The 21,081-nt window shown below is 37.1% G+C and overlaps 1 protein-coding gene across 1 annotated transcript in view; it reads left to right on the forward strand.

Moving 5' to 3' along the window:
* The window catches only part of KIAA2012 (KIAA2012 ortholog), a 145,306-nt gene that overhangs the window by 72,793 nt on the left and 51,432 nt on the right, over positions 1-21,081 (forward strand). Inside the window, 1 exon segment of the mRNA XM_044669403.1 lies at positions 7,250-7,329. Coding sequence (XP_044525338.1) covers positions 7,250-7,329 — 80 coding nt within the window.

Below are 21,081 nucleotides of genomic sequence, written 5' to 3' on the forward strand. Positions count from 1 at the left end.
TTGATTTCTTCTTCTGAAAACTGCCTGTTCATATCCTTTTACCATTTATCAATTGGGGAATGGCTCTTATTTTTAAAAATTTGACTTAGTTCCCCATATAATTGGAAAATAAGGCCTTTATTTTGAGAAATTTTCTATATTTTTTATATTACTTCATTGCCTAAACTATCTTTCAGTAAAATGTAGTTTCCTTAATTATCTCTTTTAATTAGGTTTATTTTTGCTTTTGCTTTGTCTGAGATCATGATTGCTATCCCTGCCTTTTTTTACTTCAACCGAAGCATAATAGATTCTGCTACAGACCTTCATTTCAACTATGTGTGTCTTTTTGTCCCAAAAGTGTCTCTTGTATACCACAGGTTGGATTCTGGTTCTTCTATTCTTCAATCTGCTTCTATTCTATGGGTTAGCTCATTCTATTAGCATTCACAATTATGATTACTAACTATGCATTTCTCTCCAATCTTTTTTCTTTGGTTTTTTCTTTTCTCTCTTTTCTTCCTTTTTCTCCTCAAAATCCCATCTTGTTTCTGGCCACTGCCTCCCCCGATCTGCCCTCCCCTTTATCACCCCCTCCCATTATCCCCTTCCCCTCTTATCTCTCTTTTGGGTAAGACAGATTTATATTCCCCACCAAATGTGTGTATTTTTCCCTCTGAACTGATTCAAATGAAAATGAGTTTTAAGCATTGCCCTCCACAACCACATTTTCCCCTCCACTTTAAAGTTCTTCCTTACACATCTCTTTTATGTAAGAAAATTTGTCCCATTCTACCTCTGGCTTCCCCTTTCTACCAATGTGATATGGGGAATGCTGATTGGGGTCTCATCCAAGGAATTGATTGACAGCTCAAACTAACCCCATTTTGAGGAAATACACTTTATTATAAGAGAATACGAGAATAAGAGAAAGTAAGGTAAGGTTAGTAATTAAAGGTAAAGATGGTAAGCAAAGTAAAAAGTGGTAAATAAAGGTAGCTAAGGGTTCCCAGAAAGGCTTTTTATCTTGATTAGTTACCAAGGAAGGGATCATTTGTTTGGGCAGCTGTTATCCTGTGTCTCCAGGGAACTGGCATCACTTTTATCACTTTTACCCATGGTCCACTCTGTTTGCCCACTGAGGGGAGCAAATTGCAGGGGATGCTGATGATATATTAAATACTTTGGAGCAACTTTAAGTCAAATTTTGCTCTTTCCTGTGAAGACTCTAAGGAAGGCAGCGAATGTGGAAATTGAGCATTATTTGAAACTAGTCCTGTGTGACTGAGAAACTGAACCACCTGTACTTACTGTCCAGAGACCCCCATCCAAAGATCTAGATTATGTCTAAAAATTTATGTGAAGAGTTTTCTCATAATTGTAAATCGAAGTAACTCATATGTCTCTCCTGAAAAGTGGCCATAATCTAATCAACTAATTATTGTTTCTATGTACTTTTGATTGTTTACAGCTAGTTGGCAGGATTTGTGGTACCTTTCAGCCCACATCGAATGCATTCCTCTTTCATACACCTTCTTTTTTTTCCTTAGAGAGTATCCCAATGTATTTGCCTTATATTTATGCCTTCTATCTATGTAGACTCCTTTAACTACCCTGATAATAATAAAGTTCTTAGGAGTTACATGTATCTTCTTCTCATATAAGAATATAAATGGTTTAATTTTATTGAGTCCCTTATGATTACACTTTCATGTTTACTTTTTTATACTTCTTTTGAATCTTGTGTTTGAAAGTCCAATTTTCTATTAAGCTCTGGTCTTTTCATTAGGAATCCTTGAAAGTCCTCTATTTCTTTAAATATCCAATTGTTCTACTGAAGCATTATATTTGGTTTTCCTGGGAAGGTATTCTTTGTTATAATCCTAGCTCCTTTGCCTTCTGGCAAACTAAATCTTATGTTATCATAACTGTGGCTCCACAATATTTGAATTGCTTCTTTCTGATTGCTTGCAATATTTTCTTCTTGGCCTGGAGAAAACTCTGGAATTTGACTATAATATTCCTGGGAGTTTTCATTTTAGGATCTCTTTCAAGAGGCAATCTTTAAATTTCTATTTAACCTTCTGGATCTAAGATAACAGAGTAATTTTCCTTTATAACTTTTTAAATATAATATCTAGGCTCTTTTTTATCATGGCATTCAGGTGGTCTAACAATTCTTAAATTATATATCTATTTCCTAGATTGGTTGCTTTTTCAATGAGATATTTCACATTTTCTTCTATTTTTTCATTGTCCTAACTTTGTTTTATTTGTTTCCTTATGTCTCACAAAGTCATTAGCTTCCACTTACCCAATTCTAATTTTTAAATAGTTCTTTTCTTCAGTAAATTTTTGTGCCTTTCTTTTTACCATTAGGCCAATTCTCTTTTTTAAGTTATTTTATTTAGGATATTTTGTGTCTCTTTTACCAACCTATTAATTCTCTTTTCATAATTTTCTTGCATTATTCTCATTTCATTTCCCAATTTTTCCTCTACCACTTTTATCTTTTTTTTTAAACTCTCTTAGGAATTCTTGTTGAGCTTGTATCCAATTGGCATTTTTCTTCAAGGCTTTACTTGTTTTTACATTGTTGTTTACATCTTGGTTTTCCATGCCATCAAAGTAGATTTTTATGGTTAAATTATTTTTTGTAGTTGTTGTTTGCTCATTTTTCCAGCCTATTCCTTCACTTTGAGAGCTCTGCTTATCTAAGGGTAGGGAAGTATTGTCTCAAGCTTCAGGCTTTTTTGTACTCCTATTTCAGAGCTAGTTCTGAGATTCTTCAAGTTTTCAATGCTTCCAAGGTAATATGATATGGGCAGAGGTATAGTCCTGCTCTCTTGGCCTCTGCTCTGGTAGTTACCCAGAAAGAGCCCTTGATCCCCTGAAGCCATAAACAATAGCATTCCTCCTGACCCTGGAACTGTAATCAAATCCTCTGCTTTCCTGTGGCCACAATCTCTAGTAATCCTTTCTGCCTTGGAACTGTAATGAGGAGCCATGCTCCCTTATGACTAACTATAAGTGTTCCTTCTCTATCTTGGAATACAACCCGGAACTGCTTATGGGCAATAGAGTTGCCAATCAGTGCCAGCTATAACCAGTGCCATCAAAGAGTCCCCAGTAATCTCTTTCGGACTAGTTGACCAACTCCTTTATCATCTCTGGTCTGAGAATTCCCAAATCTCCTGCCACTATCACAAAAAAAAAGTATCATAGCCCATTCTGGGCAGGCTCCCATATTTGTGTTACAGATCTCTCCTAAGAACTTCCTAAGTTTTCTTAGTCTGGGAAAATGTCTCACTCTGATTCTGGTACTCTATAATCTGATTTGAGAAGTGTTTTGGTTTTTAAAGGGAATATTGAAAGAGTTCAGCTAGGTTGCTGCCTATACTCAGTCACCTTGGCTTTTCCATCTAACCTTTTAAATTTTAAACAAATTTATTTTTATTAAATGTTATTTGGCTCATGAGTATTTTGTTGAATTACAGGCCCAAGCTCGGAACCAATGGACTAGTCTAAGCTAGAACTAGTCTAGAAAATATCTCTAGAACATAGCATTTTCCTCCTTCTTCCATTCACACATCTACCACACCAGTTCAGGCAGACTTCATCATCCCTTACCCATGTTTATAGCTCTTTCCATTTCACTCCATCTTCCACTTACCTACTAGAATATTTTCCTAGGCTTAAGTTTGACCATGTTACTCCCCTGTTCAAAAACTTTTAAGTGGTTCTTTGTTCCTCATAGAATAAAATACTAAAATACTAACTTCTTAGTCTAACTACACCTAAAACCCCCTACAAACTGTTATGATTAAAATTGATATAGATGGATATAGATAAAAGTATTGATATTTTATTTAAAGCCATGTTGGTAAAATAAAGAAGACCACACGCCTGCTAAGATCTAATTCAAATCGCCCACCATTAACTTCTCCCACCTCACTGCCTCGTACCAAAGAGAGTGTCCCAATCAAGTCCTCTCTATTTAAGCTATGCTTTACTTTGGCTCATGTCACCACGTAAGATAGGAAACCTGTTGAATCTTGGGAAATATAGCTTCAAAGTCCCTTAAACGTCCACAGGAAGTCTATATTGTGGAGAGCTGTTGGATATACCATTGGAGAAATAGGATCAAATTTAGGGCCTGTTATCTGGATTCCCTACATGACCAATCCAGACTGAGGCAGTCTTTGTGTTCTCCTGGTCACCTGAGCCCCAAAAAGCTCTGGTACCAGCAGGTAGGTTAATCCAAAATCAACTTGATCCCTCCAAGAGGCTATTAGGAGTCATTTAGAGAAACAGAGTCTGTAACAGATATTTTATCTGGATCCCATTACAAAATCATTGGCAAGTAAAACTGTGTGTATGATTTTTCTGCACTGCATGTCAGGTCAGACAGAATGGGCCATCTAAGATAAAAATCTGAGGCTCCTCTTTTGACTCAGTCTTTGATCCCCATCTTTCTTAGAATTCTTATTGGAGAGCTTTGAAGTGGCAGACCAGCATCTACTGAGTTAATGATTCCTTTCCTTGATAATTGAGAAGCCTGAATCCTAACAAATGTTACTTAGATAAGATTGCATATTCAGATTAGAACTGGCTCCCTATACTATATCATATATCTAAATATTTAAGGCTCAAATGAACCCCAAATTTCCAATATCACATTCCCCCGTGAAGAGCAACAAGAGACTCATCTCCTCGAATGCTCTTATAAACATAACTAACTTTTAAATTACAGAAATTTGGGGATAAAAGAAAAGAGGACAAAACAATGATCCAATGATTGCTAGCCGCATTGACAAAAAAGCAATTGGGGCAGTCCCCTTTGGCATAAGAGTGCACATTCAAAACAAATGTTTTCAACTCCCCATAGTTCAATCACCTACACCCCAAAGTTCAATTTTGATCTTCATGATCCAGTGAAGGCTCTTCAGGCATCTTCATGGTGCTTTCTCCAAACAGGTTCGTTGTCTGGATTCTGGGGAGATGGCAAATTTCTTATCCTAAAATTACTCTCAAAGAATTTAAACTTTACATTATAGATTATAAAACATACATTCCCTTCTGAGAAGAATTATACATTCCCCCCTGAAATTACTCCTAAAAGAGTTAAAATTTTATATTATAGATTATGATACAAACATTATGATTATAAAACTTGCACACACCCCTGAGGAGAATCAATAACACATTCTCCCCTGAAGAGGGTACCCCAGGTTAGCTAAGGATGCATGGCTGAATCACGGTGTTGTATGAAATCATTTGGCAAAAGAAAATAATAATAATAATAATAATAAAATCCAAATAAAGGAGAAAAAATTAACTTGTAAATGAAATGTAAAATGTGAAAATCTTATGTGCAAAAAATGTAAGGGAAAATAAACTTATAACAGGTCCTAATCAAGGCCCAATTAAAGTGATTTAAGCAGTTTGCAATTACCCATTCAGGAGCCAGGACTACAGAAAATTGCCATTCTATATATAAGAGAAATAACAGGACTAAATATATGTGCAAGGGAAGTGTCTTTCCCTGGTCTGATTTGCCTACACCTTCTCAAGGAATGAGGCATAATGATAGCCAATCTTAGGTGTTTACTAGGAATTTAAGTTAAAGGGAAATCTGGCCTCTAAAATGTTAGAAAGCTACAACCCCAAAACTCAAACACTAGTTTAAAATAGTTTCAGTATTGGCACAGAACTTCCTCAATCCATGATCTGCATGACCTTTTGCTCCTTGACACTTTGCAGATTCTCAGTAGGTCTCCATGACCTTGTGGCTCTTTTTTTTTTTCCTTCTCCTGGAATCAGAAAGAGAGACATTAATGACAGTCCCATAATATTTACCAATAATTGGCAGGTTACCATAATCTAAGGCTTTTGGGGTATATATTAATATTATAGCAAATATATATTTACATTAAACTTATATCCCTGTAAAATTAAAAAAATAACATTGATTATATGTACTTTAAGTACAAAAATGAGAAAAAAGGAAAAAGGGTCAATTATTCTATTAAAAAATTAAAAGGAAAAGCAATAAGAAAATTAAAATTCAGGGAAAAAATACAATGCTCTCAAGGATAAAAAAATGAGAGAAAAGAACACATATTGCATCACACATGCAAGGAAGAAAAATAAATGAATGTTTTAAAAATCAAAAAATATATAGCTCAGAATTAGTGAAAGGTTTTTCACCCAAAAATGAGATCTATTTCCTGTTAAGCTTTTTTATGAACTGTGAGTGTAAATGGTTTTTATAAAATAGCAGATTCATAATGCACATTCAAATAAAGTACCATAATTTCCAATAACACATTTAAAGACAATAGCAAACAAGCCCATTATTATAATCACTTACTATGATGTTTTTAAAAAATTGTATACTTGTTACAGATTCAACAGGTATAGTAAATCATTCAACCTTGGCTAAGATATTTTCTCAACAAACTATTACTGCCTCCATGGTAATTGTGGAGCAGAGTCTAAAAAAATCTGATTAAAAAACCTTCTGGGTCTAAATTATCCTCAGGAATTCTAGATACTTCTGATGGGAAAGCAAGCTAAAACATAGAGACAAAACATCAAGCATACGGGAGCTCTCCTGGCTTCCTGTGTAAAAAAAAAAAAAAAAAAAAAAAGGGTAGGAAACTCTCATATGTTTCCTCTACCCCTTTAAGACAACATTCTTTATAATAAATATATAAAACCTTATCATTTATACAGAAGGGTACTAGGCATCTGAAGTCAATTCTAAAGACCTCTTATAAAATTATAATTTAAATTCTCAAGGCATTAAAATCTTCAAGGTTGTACACCTTGAATAGAATAAAAACTTAAGACATGTGATCCTAAGACTTATGGGCTATTTACAACTTAAAAATGTTTAAGATGTTCATAAATGGTACAGATAACAATTAGATTAATACAGGTAACCTTAAAAAAATGAAACCTTAAAGATATCATGAAATACAATATAAGGAACAGATTACAAGCTATGCAGTCAAAAACCAGTGGATTGTGAACCAAACCTAGAGATGTGAGTGCCTGGGTTCAAATGTGACTTCTGACACTTCCTAGCTGTGTGATCTTGGGCAAGTCACTTAACTCCGAATCCCTAGCCCTAACCACTCTTTTGCCTTGGAACCAATAATTAGGATCTATTCTAAGATGGAAAATAAAGGTGTTTTGTTTTGTATTTAACTAAGGAACAAATACATTTGAAATTCTTGATTACTTTTTTTGCTTTTCCTTGAAGGAAATTTTCATCTAGAAACTAGTCTTCATGTGAATGTCTGTGAAACTTCTTCATCCTTGCCCTCAATGCCAGAAGAGAAGGTATGATTATTGACCCTGCTTTTCAAACTTAATAAATAGTCATAAAACTCCAGACATGAGAGGACATTGTTTACCCACAAGTGCTAGGATGTATTATCAGCTTAATAACCAGCTAGAGGAGTAGCGTGGGGTGGTAGTTATATCCAGTAACTGGATGATTTTAGGGGAGTCACTTCACTTTTTCAGCCTTCTCCAGTGTACTTATCTATAAAATGAGAGGGAAATGTGAGCTAAAGCAAAGCTTCTTAACCTTTTCTGTGTCAGAGACCCCCTTGGAAATCTAGAAACAGCCTATAAACTCCTGCTCGGGGTAATGTTTTTAAATGCATAAAATAAAACATATAGGGTTAACAAAGAAATGAATGATATTGAGATAATCATTAATTTTTTACAAAATCAAGTTAATAGATCTTGGTTAAGAATCCCTGGAGATAATTATTAAGGTCCCTTCCAGATCCAATAATTTCAGTTTTTTCCAGTACACAGAGACACTGAATAGTTATCCTAAATGCCAGATACAAACAACATAAGTGAACAAGGACAGATAGAAAAGCATCTTCCATTAAAATACTGAGCATTTAATCATTCAAAGATAAGACTTATTGGTCTTTTAGAGATTAACTGGTCAATGTACTTGGGTAGGAAACAAAGGAAGGAAAAAAAGGAAAAATGAAGGGAAAACACACCAAAGATGACTGTGAGGAAAACAGATGAGAGTTTGTCTGGAAATTAGTTATTATGCTTTGGGATTGTTACACTTTTGTTTTTTAATATTGTTACTTCCTATTATAATAATAGTAATGGCTATCATTTATATGGAGTTTTAAGGTTTACAAAGCACTTTACAAATATTGTCTTATTTGATCCTTACAAAAACTCGGGGGGGGGGGGGTAGGTGCTTTTACTATCCCCACTTTGCAGATAAGGAAACTGAGACTGAGGGAGATTATCTAGCATCACAAACAGCTAAATAAGCATTTATGGTTAAATTTGAACTCAGATCTCCTTCACTGCAAATCCAGAGTTCTAAACCCTGTACCAACTTTCCTTGTAACAAAGAAATGAAGGTAAGCAAAATAAATGGACACATTGACTGTGTCTGGCAATATATACCCCATTCTCTACGCATACTCCACCACTGCTCTACTGAAAGAAAAAAGTTTTATCTCATCATCAGTCAGCATGATGCAATGTAAAATATGCCATGGACTTGGGTTCAAATCCTAGCTCTATTTATTACTTGTGTGACAAATAGCAGGCAACCTCTACCTCTACCTGTGTGACAGAGAGTAGCTAACCTAATCTCTCTGAGCCTCAGTTTTCTTACTAGTAAAGAGAGAAGGTTAAGCCAAATCTATGATCCTGTCATCCCCTGGAATCAACATTTGTTATTGTATAGATCTGAATTCTGAAGTTTTTTAGGATTATTTTCTTTTACATTATCATGATCACTGTTCACTTAAAAAAAATTTTTTTAAACTCATCTTAGAATCTTAGAATCAATACTGTTTATTTGCTCCAAGACAGAAGAGCAGTAAGGTCTAGGCAATGAGAGTTAAGTGACTAGCCCAGAGTTACACAGCTAGGAAGTGCCTGAGCTCAGACTTGAAACCAAATCCTCTCACCTACAGACCTGTCTCTATCCACTGGGCTACCTAGCTGCCCTCTGTGTTGCTTTCTTGATTCTGTATCTGTTCAAGTAAACCTTCCCAAGTTTCTCTGAATTCTCCATATTCATCATTTCTTCTGGCACTCAGCCATTCCCCAATTGATGAGTACCTGCCTTGTTTTCATTTTTTGCTTTGACAAAAAGAACCGCTAAGTATTTATGGGGGCATATGGAAGATCTTTCCCTCTGTATTTGCCCTGCTTGGAACATATGCCCAACAATGGCATCACTTGATCCAAGGGTATGAACAATAAAGTCATTTTTCCATCAGAGTTCCAAACTGTTTTCCAGAATGGTTAAACTCATTTACTACCCAGAGTATGAGTACCCATGTCCCCTTAACCCTAAGGCTGTATATTTGCCAATCTTTATAAACTTATTCTGCCACTAGAAGCTTTGAGGTTGTGACTATGTTCAAAGATGCTCTCCAGAGGAAAAACACAGAAGAAAAACAACTGCTTGAACACATGGGCTGATGGGGATATTATTGGGGATGAGGACACTAAACGATAACTCTAGTCTAATTATCAATAATATGGAATTAGGTCTTAATCAATGATACATGTAAAATCCAGTGGAATTGTGTGTTGGCTAAGGGGGGTTAGAGGGGTTTGGGGAGAGGGAAAGAACATGGAACATGTAACTATAGGAAAATGTTCAAAATAAAATTAGAGAAGTAAATCAGTAAAAAAATAAAATTTAAATAAAATTTTTAAAAATGCTTTCCATAGAACAAACTAGAGCAATTTCTAGAACTGAGAAACCCAGAGAAGGAACAAAGGAAAAATGAAAAGTTAGTATTTTACTCCCCAAGATTTAGCTTTGCTGCCATCTGGGATTCTATGGCTCCTTAGTCCTCCCTCTTCTCCCCAATTTTCCTGTCTCTTTCTTTTTTCCCCTTCTACTTCCAAAAGTTTATTGTATTTTTTAAAAGATATAGATAGCTATCTTAAGGTCTCGAAGGAAAATATCAGCTATCACCTCAACCGTCCCTCAGACTACAGGTCCTGGTGAGGTTGTTGCTAGGGAAAGATATAGCAAAGTAGAAAATTTCAGATAAGTAAAGTAATTATCATAGGAACAATATTTTCTTCTTTTAAAAATGCCTACCTTGAAGCTGTCCTTTATAAGTGAGTATCTAGAGACTCTTCGAAGGAGACATTGTGACAAAGTGAAATATAAAATTATTATACTTTTTTTGGTTACCAGAATCCAAAGGCCTTCTAACACCCCAGAGACTATCTCTAAAACCATTCAAAATTCACCACAGATCACCTAACAAAAAAGGCCATGCTTGCATCAAGAGAGTTAATATCAACCCAAATAACATAATGTGACATTCTAATAAGAGTATTCTATTTAACTATTTAACCATATCAGCAGTCTCTTCCTTGGAGCCAGAAAAGGCTTGGATTCAAATCCAGAATCTGACAAATGCTCTCTGTGTAACCATAGGCAGCTAGGTGGCTCTCTAGTGGATAAAGCAGGAGACCTAGAGTCAAGAAGACTCATTTTCTTGAGATCAAATTATTTGTAGTCTTTAAGGGATTATCTAGAGCTCTGGGCAACTAGACGGAGAATTAGAGTGCTGGACCTGCAGTCGGGAAGACTTGAGTTCAAGTTTGCCTCAGTTTCCTCATCTGAAAAATAAGCTGGAGAAGGAAATGGCAAGCTACTCCAGGATATTTGCCAAGAAAACCGCAAAAGGGGTTATGAAAAATTGGACATAACTGAAAAATGACTAAAAAATTACAAGCAAGCCAATTAACCCCCAATGGGAAGGGAAAGGACTAGAACAAGCAATTACTAAATGCCTGCCACTATGCTAAATGTTTTATAAATATTATCTCAGATGATCCTCACAAAAAACTCTTTTTGTAGTTTTTATAGTTGAGGAAACTGAAGCAGACAAAGGTTAAAGGATTTCCCCAGGTTAATATAATAAATGTCTGAGGTTAGACTTGAACTCAGATCTTCCTGATTGCAGGTCCAACATTCTATCTAATATTCCATCTAGCTTCCCTGAGCTCCAGTCAACTTCCTAAGATTATAAATGACAAAGAATTGCCAAATAATTTGTGGCAGAGCTTTGTAAATCAACAGTTCCTTTAAATCAATCAAGTCATATGTCTAGGAATATTTCAGCCAGCATAGAATCACACTGTAACTCAATAGCAAAGTCAAAAATGTATAAGACTCCTAGACTCCTGATTTGTATTCCCCCATTAAAAGGTTGAAAAACTGTTACTGGATTCAAGAAGACCTATCTCTGACCCATTCTAACTGAGCAACTGAGGACAATTCTCTTAATCTCTCCATATTATAAACAACTCTAAGGCTATAAGTTGCAGATGAATTGTCAGTGTATTTTAGGAAACTTCCATACATGGAGTTCCCTATATGAATGGACCTATAGGAGGAACCCACAGGTCTAACTAAGACCAAAAAAAAAAAATAAAAATTAAAGGACTACACAAACACAAAGATGAAATTCCCATTCAAAAGTAAGATCTCCCCGAGAAGAATTTTCAAAAAAGCTCCAATCCATAGTAACCCTATACTACTGCCAATCTGTAATTGGATAGAAATAAAAAGAGTAAGAAACATTTAAAAATGAATGCATTCTTACTTTCAAGAGAATCCTTGAGGCCACCTTTGCATTTGAAGATCTTCAGTTGAGGATAGGGATTATTAATAGGATTATCCTCTGAAAAAGAGCTAAATTAGAATTCTATTTAATTTATAAAATTTACTGAGTTCCTACTGCATGCCAGGCTTTGTAGCGAAAGCAGGGCCCTTCTCAAAGACAGGAACAAGATGAAAAACAAGTAACCATGGTAGAAGCAACATGCCAAATTTGTTAGGTCACTGATTATATTAGCCCACGGAAGAGATTTGCTTATCCAAGTCTCATAGAATGCCAGTCTGGATTTTCTCCTGGTGTCCCTGTGGTGACCCGATGAGTAATCATAAGAAGAGATCTAGAAGTGGAAATGATGTGTCAGAGGCCATTAAGTCCAACTCCCTCATTTATTGATTAATAAACTGAGGTCTGAGTTAAGAAACTTGACTAAATTTCCACAGGTCATAAAGCAGCAGAACCCAAGGATTCTAATTTCTGATGGAACATGCTTTCCATTGCACTATGCTATCTTCCACCATCTTGGCAAAGTCGTATAGTAGAAAAAAAAAAAAACCACTGGATTTTGAGTCAAAGAACCAGGATATAGAACCTGTTTCTGTCTCTAATCATATACTGCCTTAGGCAAGTTATTTGTGCTTCATTTTCCTCATCTATAAAGTGAGGGGGTTCAACTTGCTAACCTCTAAGGTCCCTTTCAAACCTAAATCTATTTGACCTAGAGACACAGAGATACTTTTTTTCAAAGCATCAAATTTTCTCTACCTGCTAACACCCTTGCAAAAGGTCCATGAATATGACTTGATTCTGCAGTATAGCCTACATCTTGGAGGCTGTCACAGGCATTTTTTAATATTTACTGAGAGAATGCCTTTTGGAAAAAGACCTCCATGATGGTTGCTATTTCCTTACGTGACACTAACCATATTGATAACTGGATTTTCAGAGCATGCCCTTCCTAACATGGATGCAAACCTTCTCTGGCTACCAAGTCCCCAGGTCAATTTCATTGGGTTTAGAACCAAAGAGGACCTTAGAGACCATCTAGTCCAATCTGTTTTTTTTTAATCCTCATCTTCTGTCTTAGAATCAATACTATATATCGGTTCCAAGGCAAAAGAGTGGTAAGGGCTAGGCAATGGGGGCTAAGTGACTTGCCCAGGGTCACACAGCTAGGAAGTGTCTTAGGCCAGTTTTGAACCTAGAACCTCCCATCTCTACATACAGCTCTCAACCCATTGAGCCACTCAGGTGCCCCCATTTTTTAAAAGAGGAAACTAAGACCAGAAATATTAAGTGATATACCCAGTATCACCCACATAAGTAAATGGTTGAGACAAAGTTCAAAACCAAGTCTTCTGACTGCACATCCAACATTATTTTCCACTTCGCCATGATATGGTCCCAGACATCCATTCTAATGACTTTCTTATCCTTACTTGAAGTAAATGGCTAATTTAATGTTTACCATTGAAAGCATCTGGGATCAATTTGGAGGCTAGACTTCATGCTTAGCAGACTTTAGTTTACAGTACCCTGATATGCCACTGGCAGATAGTCAAGAAGATGCCTCCAGTCTCTGTCTGGTGAATCTCACTGACATGTCCATCCTTTTTTATTCAAGCAACAGCTACCATTCCAAACTGATCTCCAACAGCATCAGCAGCTTTTTGCTGTCATTGTCATTGTTTTTCTCTTTCCCTTTCTAGCCCATTTTGCCTTTATTTAAGGGCTGACATTATTAAGATTTTCTCTATGAAAAATAAATTTACTTTTTGAGTGTTCTGAGGAGAATGGGGTGGGGAAGGTGTGGAAGGAGAATGTGTTTCCAAACAGTTTCTGCACCTATAAAACAAGAGGCTCAGACTGCATGCTTTTAAGGTCACTTTCATCTCTGACATCCTATGATCCTATAATGCCATTAGCCAATGGGTTTCAGAAAGCATCCTGAGGTCAGGATAAGGCAGGGCCATTGACTTTGTGAATATGACCAGCTTCAAGATGCTGCACTAGGATGTCCCCTACTGGTTGCTAGGGGGGAAAGGACATTTGGAGAATTTTTAAGAAGCCACTTTCATAAATGGCAAGGAAGAGCTGGACCTTCATGTCCAGCACATAGAAGGGTGTCAAACTGTTAGGATAGCGATAACAGAAGCCGTTCATCCATCCAGCGCAAAGAGAAGTAGTGAAATTAGCAACTGAAATCCACAACAGCCCAGGAGATACTGGGGATGGAGGTGGGGGACCGAGGGGCTATGAGGGACAGGGAGGGAGTGAAACTACAAGGGGAAATGTGGAGATGAAAAGAGAAATAAAAAAAAGACAAGCAGACATGTTTCAACTCCAAGCTCCCATTTCCTCTTTCAAATGAACTGATTCCCTACTGTGTTCAGTATCAAGTATTTATGAAGGCATTTTTTGCATATTAATAACTGCACATGGAACATTCCAAGTTCTGAAGTCCTAAAGGTATATTGGCTTTTGGGGGCTGAGGGAGGAGGAGGGAGTCTTTTCAAGCCATCCAAATGTCTCACAAAGCTCCATCTTCTCCCTTGGATTTCTTTCTCTCTCTGTCTCTCTCTGTCTCTCTCTGTCTCTCTTTCTGTCTCTCTGTCTCTCTGTCTCTCTCTCTCTCTCTCTCTCTCTCTCTCTCTCTCTCTCTCTCTCTCTCTCTCTCTTTCCTTGGGTTCCTCTCAAGGCTTACATTTTATTTGGAAGAGGAAAGAGAATCTGTGGTTCTGATGCCCATTCTGATTTGGCCAATGGCATTGTAGGATCATAGGATGTCAGAGACGAAAGTGACCTTAAAAGGATACAGTCCAAGCCTCTTGTTTTATAGGTGTAGAAACTGGGGTCCTCGCAGGTGAAATTAAGGTGAAGTTGCCCTTACCTGAAGTTGTAAGAATTTAAAATAGCTCAAAAAGTTAAAGGAGGAAATACAAGTCTATACAAGGAAAGAACTGACTATGTACCAGTCTGGCAGAAAAACCTCTAAGGATATAGTAGGCTCAGGAGACCCTAATGTAGGTGCACTATGGAGGCAATCACAGGTTCACAGATTTGGAAAAGGATGCTGCTCCCCCCAAATAGTTGCCATGGTTCAGGTCTTTCTTGTATTCTTGAAAAGGATTAACCAGATAGTTTCCTTTTAAGGAATTTTTCTTTATTTTTAGTTTTTTCATCTTACTTCCAGAAAGCTTTGGGAAAAAAGTAATTAATCTTCTTATACAAGTATAAGATGTAAAAGTATCACAGCCTTTTCCCCAGATCTAGCTTTGTGAGCCCAGGCTGGGGCCAGATGGTTACAGGGCTGTCAGAGAAGGCATTGAGGAGGTACAGAGCTCTCTAGAGATGCTCTTAAGAAGGAATACCATAAAGGAGAGCCAAGCTTTAATGGGGTTTCCCCCAGTGCATTCCTCTTCTAGTATTCTCCTTAGAAAAAAAAGAAGAATCTCATGTATTTTTTTATGTCACTTGTTTTAACCTTCCTCACCACTCCCAAGTTTTCCTTCATTTGTTCTATTTATAGGAAAAGGGGATCAAACGACTCTTGGCAAACTTATCATCAGTCCTCTTTAGAACTTTTGCACTATCTAATGATCCTCAATTAGAACTGTTTGGTTTTTTTCCCTTTAACAAAACTTGGTCAATCTAATATTGTTGACACATGTGTAACTTCAAGAATAGAATGACAAAAATGAATAAATGTTTTATGGCTCATGGAAAAACTAAGGGATTTATGACGGTCAAGTCTTTTAAAGAGAATCCTGAAATGAGAAATGGAATTCAACAGAATTTCAGAGCTGGAAAGAACCTGAAAGAACTAGTCCAACCCCTTTTATTTCTCAGAAGAGGAAAATAAAACCTAAAGAGGTAAAAACTTGCTCAAGATCACACAGCTACTTAGTGGGAAAATTGTGACCTAAACTTAAATGGTCTTTCTACTGTACCAGACTATCATTAAATACCGTTTTGAGGGTGCTGAGCCACAGGACTCCATATCCAAACAGTTGGATCAAAAGATGATTTGTTTAAGTTGTAAGGAAGGCTGAGGTTCAAATCCTAGCTCTGTAACTTAACAGCCAAACAAATTGTTTAACCATTCTGAAACAATTTCTTCATCTGTAAAATGGGGATTAAAATGAAGTAGCCATGATACCTACATCAACAAGTACATAAAATATAATGGATAGTAGTTCATTTCTCCCTCCCCTCATCCAATGGATTCAGGAAGGTTCGAGTTAAGACTTTGTTTATGTGTGTGTTCAGTCATTTTTAGGCTTGTCCAACTCTTCATGACTCCATTTGAGCTTTTCTTGGCAAAGACACTGGAATGATTTGCCATTTCCTTCTTCAGCTTATTTTATAGATAAGGAAACTGAGGCAAACAGAATTAGAAGACTTGTCTGGGATCACATAGCTAGTAAGTGTTTGAGTCCAGATTTGAATTCAGAGTCTTCCTGACTCCAGGTCCATCACTCAATCCCTGTACCATCCAGCCTTCCTTAAGACTATCAGTCACAAATAAGCTAACAATCTGTATTGGAGTTCCCTAAGCAAATTATATGATGTCTAGATTTTTTTTTACATACCTGTTTCACAGAGCTCTTTGTAAGTCTCAAATGAGATAATATATGCAAGGCACTTTGGGAAACTTTAAAGCACTCTATAAAAGAAAGAGATTACTTTCAGTCTTGGCCCATGTCATTCTTTTCATTTCTCAAAACTGATCATTCTGTGATATTTAAGAACGTAATGACTATTGGACTGAAAAACACCCAAATTTCTGCCTAGAGTCCAATTCTGATTACTGTTACCAAGGGGACTGTTGTGGGGAAAGAGAGCTGTTTTCCTTGTGTTGCTCACAACAATAGTACAGTAGGGATGTACCTCAACTTAATATTTACCCCTTCTTAACTAACATACTCTACTGTAATTCAATAGTATTTCTTTATTTGTCCTCAATCTGCATCTTTCAGGTTTCAAGAAAGTCTTCTAATTTTAACATCTTGGGTTTGGGCTAATGAATCTACATTTCCTACACTATCCCTATGCTGTGTTCCATATTCTGCTGTCAAATCCCTTCTCAGCCTTTAGAACAGAGTCCTGGACATTTTCGTCACTCCTTATTGGCCGTGCCCCTCTCTCTCAATTTCTTGAGCATTTCATGTACTCTGTTCTAGACCTTCGGTCATGCCTTTCCTTAAAATGAATAGAGCTATATAGAATATCTAATTAAGGATGCATTTTATTTTTCTACAAGGGCCTAAAGTTAATCTTTTTTCCCCCTAGTTCCTGATAATACCAGATAGTCTGCTGGCCTTTTCTAAGGTATCACATGTCTCCTGCTTGCCCCAAGAATTCAAAATGATATTAACCCTAACATTTATGAATTGAATAGACTCTCTGTGGACTATCCTGGGAAGCTAGCTGCTAGTTAATTGTTTCTCTGGTTCATTGTTCAAAATGGGAAAATGCCCCAGAATTCCAAACAACTGGCTTAGAAAGGAACTGTAAGGAAAGAGTCGATCTACCTGCATTTGTCTGATCTGAACATTCACAGCATCTGACACAAAATAACAACAACAATTATAATACTAATCATAATAATAATGAAGCTAACATTATATAATGCTTGAAGGTTTACAAATAATATTTCATTTTATCCTCATTACAACCAAACCACCACACAGTAAAGGACCAACTCTGGAGGTATGGCAAGATTGTCTAACCCCTTCTCTGTATTTTGGCTTTCCTTCTTCCTTGCTCCCTACTCTATTCAGAGAATGGACCATATTTCCCACAGAGGAATGCAAATCTCTAGCCTAAAGCAAAACTGGTCCATTTGGGTGAAGCTGAGCCACCTTCCTTAGAAGAGAGAGAGGATGATTCAGGCTTTCTTTGAGTTTCTTCAAAGCCAGAGTCAACAATGATCCTGTTATGTCAACAATGGTACATCAACAAAAATTTTAATTAATTAGCCTGGAAGAAAATGAGGCTTCCTAGAAAACTCAGCTCTGGTACCTCCTCCTAAGGAAAACATTCCTGATGTCCCTTAACTGCTTTCTCCCTCGTTAAATTAAATGGCATTGACACATAGAGAGCCAGGTATGGCAATGAGAGGTCCTGCATTGAAATCTGGCCTCCCATACTTCCTAGCTGTGTGATCCTGGGCAAGTCACTTGACCCCAATTACCTAGCCTTTACCACTCTTCTGCCTTGGAACCAATACTTCTAAGACAGAAGGTAAGGGGGGAGCTGGGGTTCCTTTTTGTTGTTTTTAAAAGCCATTGTTTACTCTGTCTACTAACTGCCAGGAAAATCAGGGCACAGACTAGAGCCTGCACAGAATAAAGCAAGTGAAAGATTTTCCACAGTCTAGGTCCCTTTTTGAGCTGTTAATATATTAAGAGGTTCTGAATGGTGATTGAAGTTTTTAAGTGGAAGACAAGGTGAAAGGATGACAGACAGGGCAACCAAGGGAGCACCACGCAGAGCCCTAGTGTTAGGAGACAGCTGTCCCAGTAGCTAAGTATTTCCAATTCTGCCTATGACTTGGAATTTATCCATGGGCAGAAAAACATACCAATGCAAAACTTGTGATTTGGTAAGAAATGAGAACTATGCTGACCTGCCAGGTTACATTGAACTAAGTCAATCAATCAATGAGCATTTATTAATTACCTACTATTTGCCAGACATGGATGTGATTGCTATCAAGGATATTGAAAGTTCATAGCAGGAGGCAGCTAAGTGGCTCAGTAGATTGAGATCCAGACTCAGAGATGGGGTATCCTGGGTTCAAATCTGGCCTCAGAAATTTTCTAGTTGTGTGATCCTGAGCAAGTCACTTGACCCCCATTGCCTAACCTCTACCACTCTTCTGCCTTGGAACCAATTCATAGTATTGATTCTAAAACAGAAGGTATGGGTCTTTTTTTTTTTTTTAAGAAAAAGTACTGAGATTAAAGAAGTCTTGGTTTTCAAAGGTAAGAGAAGAGTTTCCAAGCTATAACCCAATGAACTTGGCTTCAATTCCTGGGGAAAGTATAGCATGAATCATTAAAGAGATAGTTGATGAATTACAGAAAGAGAAGCAGTGAAAGGCTTCATCCAGAACAAGTCATGCCAGGCTAATTTCATTTCCTTTTCTGATAGGATTACTAAAATCAATAAATGAGGAGAATGCTATGAGTATAGTTTACCTAGACTTTAGAAAAGTTTTATTTTTTAATCCTTAGCTTCTATCTTAGAATGGATACTATCAGTTCTAAGGCAGAGGAGCAGTAAGGGCTGGGCAACTGGAATTAAATGTCTTATCCAGGGTCACACAGCTAGAAAGTGTCTGAGGCCAGATTTGAATCCAGGTCCTCCCAACTCCAGGCCTGGTTCTCTATGCACTGAACCACTGAGCTACCCGTAGAAAAGCTTTTGATTAAATACCTCATATTATAATTTTGGGGAAATGGAGATATATATGTTAGATAATCACACAATTAGTTGTCTTCAGGAACTAGTTAGATGGCTGGAGTCAGAGTTAAAAGTTTAATGTCTATGTGGCAGGAAGTTTCCACTGAAGTACCCCATGGAGGATCTATGTTTGACCAGGAGCCATTTAACATTTATATCAATGACTTGGGTAAAGGTATAAAGAATGTGCTCTTCAGATTTACAGGTGACACAGAGCTAAGAGAATATACATGGTAGTCTAGAGAAATGAATTTAATCCAAAAAGATGAAATTCATTAGGGATAAATGTCATTTTGTACTCAAGTACAAAAAAATCAGCTCTCTAAATATAAGGTAATACTAATGATGATAATCATTTATTTAGTGCCTACTCTGTGCCAGTGCCAGGCACTGTGCTAAGTCATTTACAATTATCTCATCTGTTCCTTACAATAAGCTTGGGATGAAGGTACGATTATTATCCTATTATGATCGTTCTTCATTTTATAGGTAAGGAAACTGAGACAAACAGCTGTTAAGTGACTTGCCCAGAATCTTTAGAGAGCTAGTAAGTGTCTGAGGCTGGATTTGAATTCAAATCTTCCTGACCAGACCAGGTATTCTATCCACTGCACCGTTTAGTTTCTTATGGGAGAAGCATGGTTATACAAAAGTTAGAGATATGAGGGTTTTAGTGAACTGAAAGCTCAATATGAGTCAGCAATATGATGTGGAAGCTAAAAAATAAACAAAAGGGCTTACAAGGTTTGAATTCTAAACAGATTGTTGTTTTAAACTCGTGTCTGACTCTTCATGACCCCTTTGGGGTTTTTCTTAGGAAAGATACTGGAGTGGCTTGCCATTTCCTTCTCCACATCATTTTTACAGATGAGGAAACTGAGGCAAACAGGGTTAAACGAGTTGCCCAGTTAATAAATGTCTGACACTTGGTTTGAACTCAAAAATAATCTTCCTGACTCCAGGCCCAGTACTCTAGCTGCCCTACTAAATCAGAACCTTTTGCAATAGTCAGGGAAGATGTTGTAAGGGAGGAAATATTAAGATTTAGCAACTGTTTGACTGTGTGAGATGAATAAAAATGAGAAGCTGAGAATGGCACAATACTGAGTGACCAAAAAGAGAGTCATTTTCTTAGAAGAAATAGGGAAGTTCCTAAGAGAAATGCTTTTGAGGGGAAAATATTGCAATAAAATAAATAATACAAGTTACAGCCCATCTGTACTTATTTATTCTATGTGACATCCCAATCAAAATGAAAAGGTGGAAAGGGATCCTTATTCCCCACTTACTACCCTCCTCCCCAGATTTGAAGGGACACGGAGTAGGTATCCTGGATGAGGGAGAGTTTTTCCAATGTCACCTATGAATTTGCTCTATGGATCAAGATTAGACAAAGGTAGGAGCAGCTTGGTGCTGCAGAGCAAATGTTAGAGAGAATGGTGGAGTAGACCGTCAGCACCTCCTGGACTGGGGACACCCAGACTTTCCTATAGCTCTTCCCATTAGCACCAGGTATACCAAGCTTACCCATAGGGCCTTAGATGTTTGACAGCATAGTATCAGGGGAAATGAGTGGGAGCGATTCAGACAACAAATGTTAACAACTTCTTTAATTAGGTGGCAAGAGCCCCTCTTGATGCAATAGGTGTGAAGATAGGGAACCCCAATTAGGAGTCTCAGAGAACTCATAATGGAAGCCTGCTAGTTCGATTCACCATCCAGATGCTAATTTTTTGTCCTGTGGGACAAAATGAGCAGAGGGAGGCTTCAGTTACATAGGTTTAAAACTTCATTTCTTTCTTGAAGTTAAGAAGCTCCAGGTTTGTTTCTAGATATAATTCTGGTACAGAAATTGTCAAACTTTGAGGGTCTCAGGACTTTTATACTCTGAAAAATTATTGAAGAACCCCCAAAGAGATGTTTTATGTCAATTTAAGCTACCAATATAAACCACGTCAGTCAGCTAGGTGTC

This window comes from Gracilinanus agilis, chromosome 3 (assembly GCF_016433145.1).
Source record: "Gracilinanus agilis isolate LMUSP501 chromosome 3, AgileGrace, whole genome shotgun sequence".
In the NCBI taxonomy this organism is placed as follows: Eukaryota; Metazoa; Chordata; class Mammalia; order Didelphimorphia; family Didelphidae; genus Gracilinanus; species Gracilinanus agilis.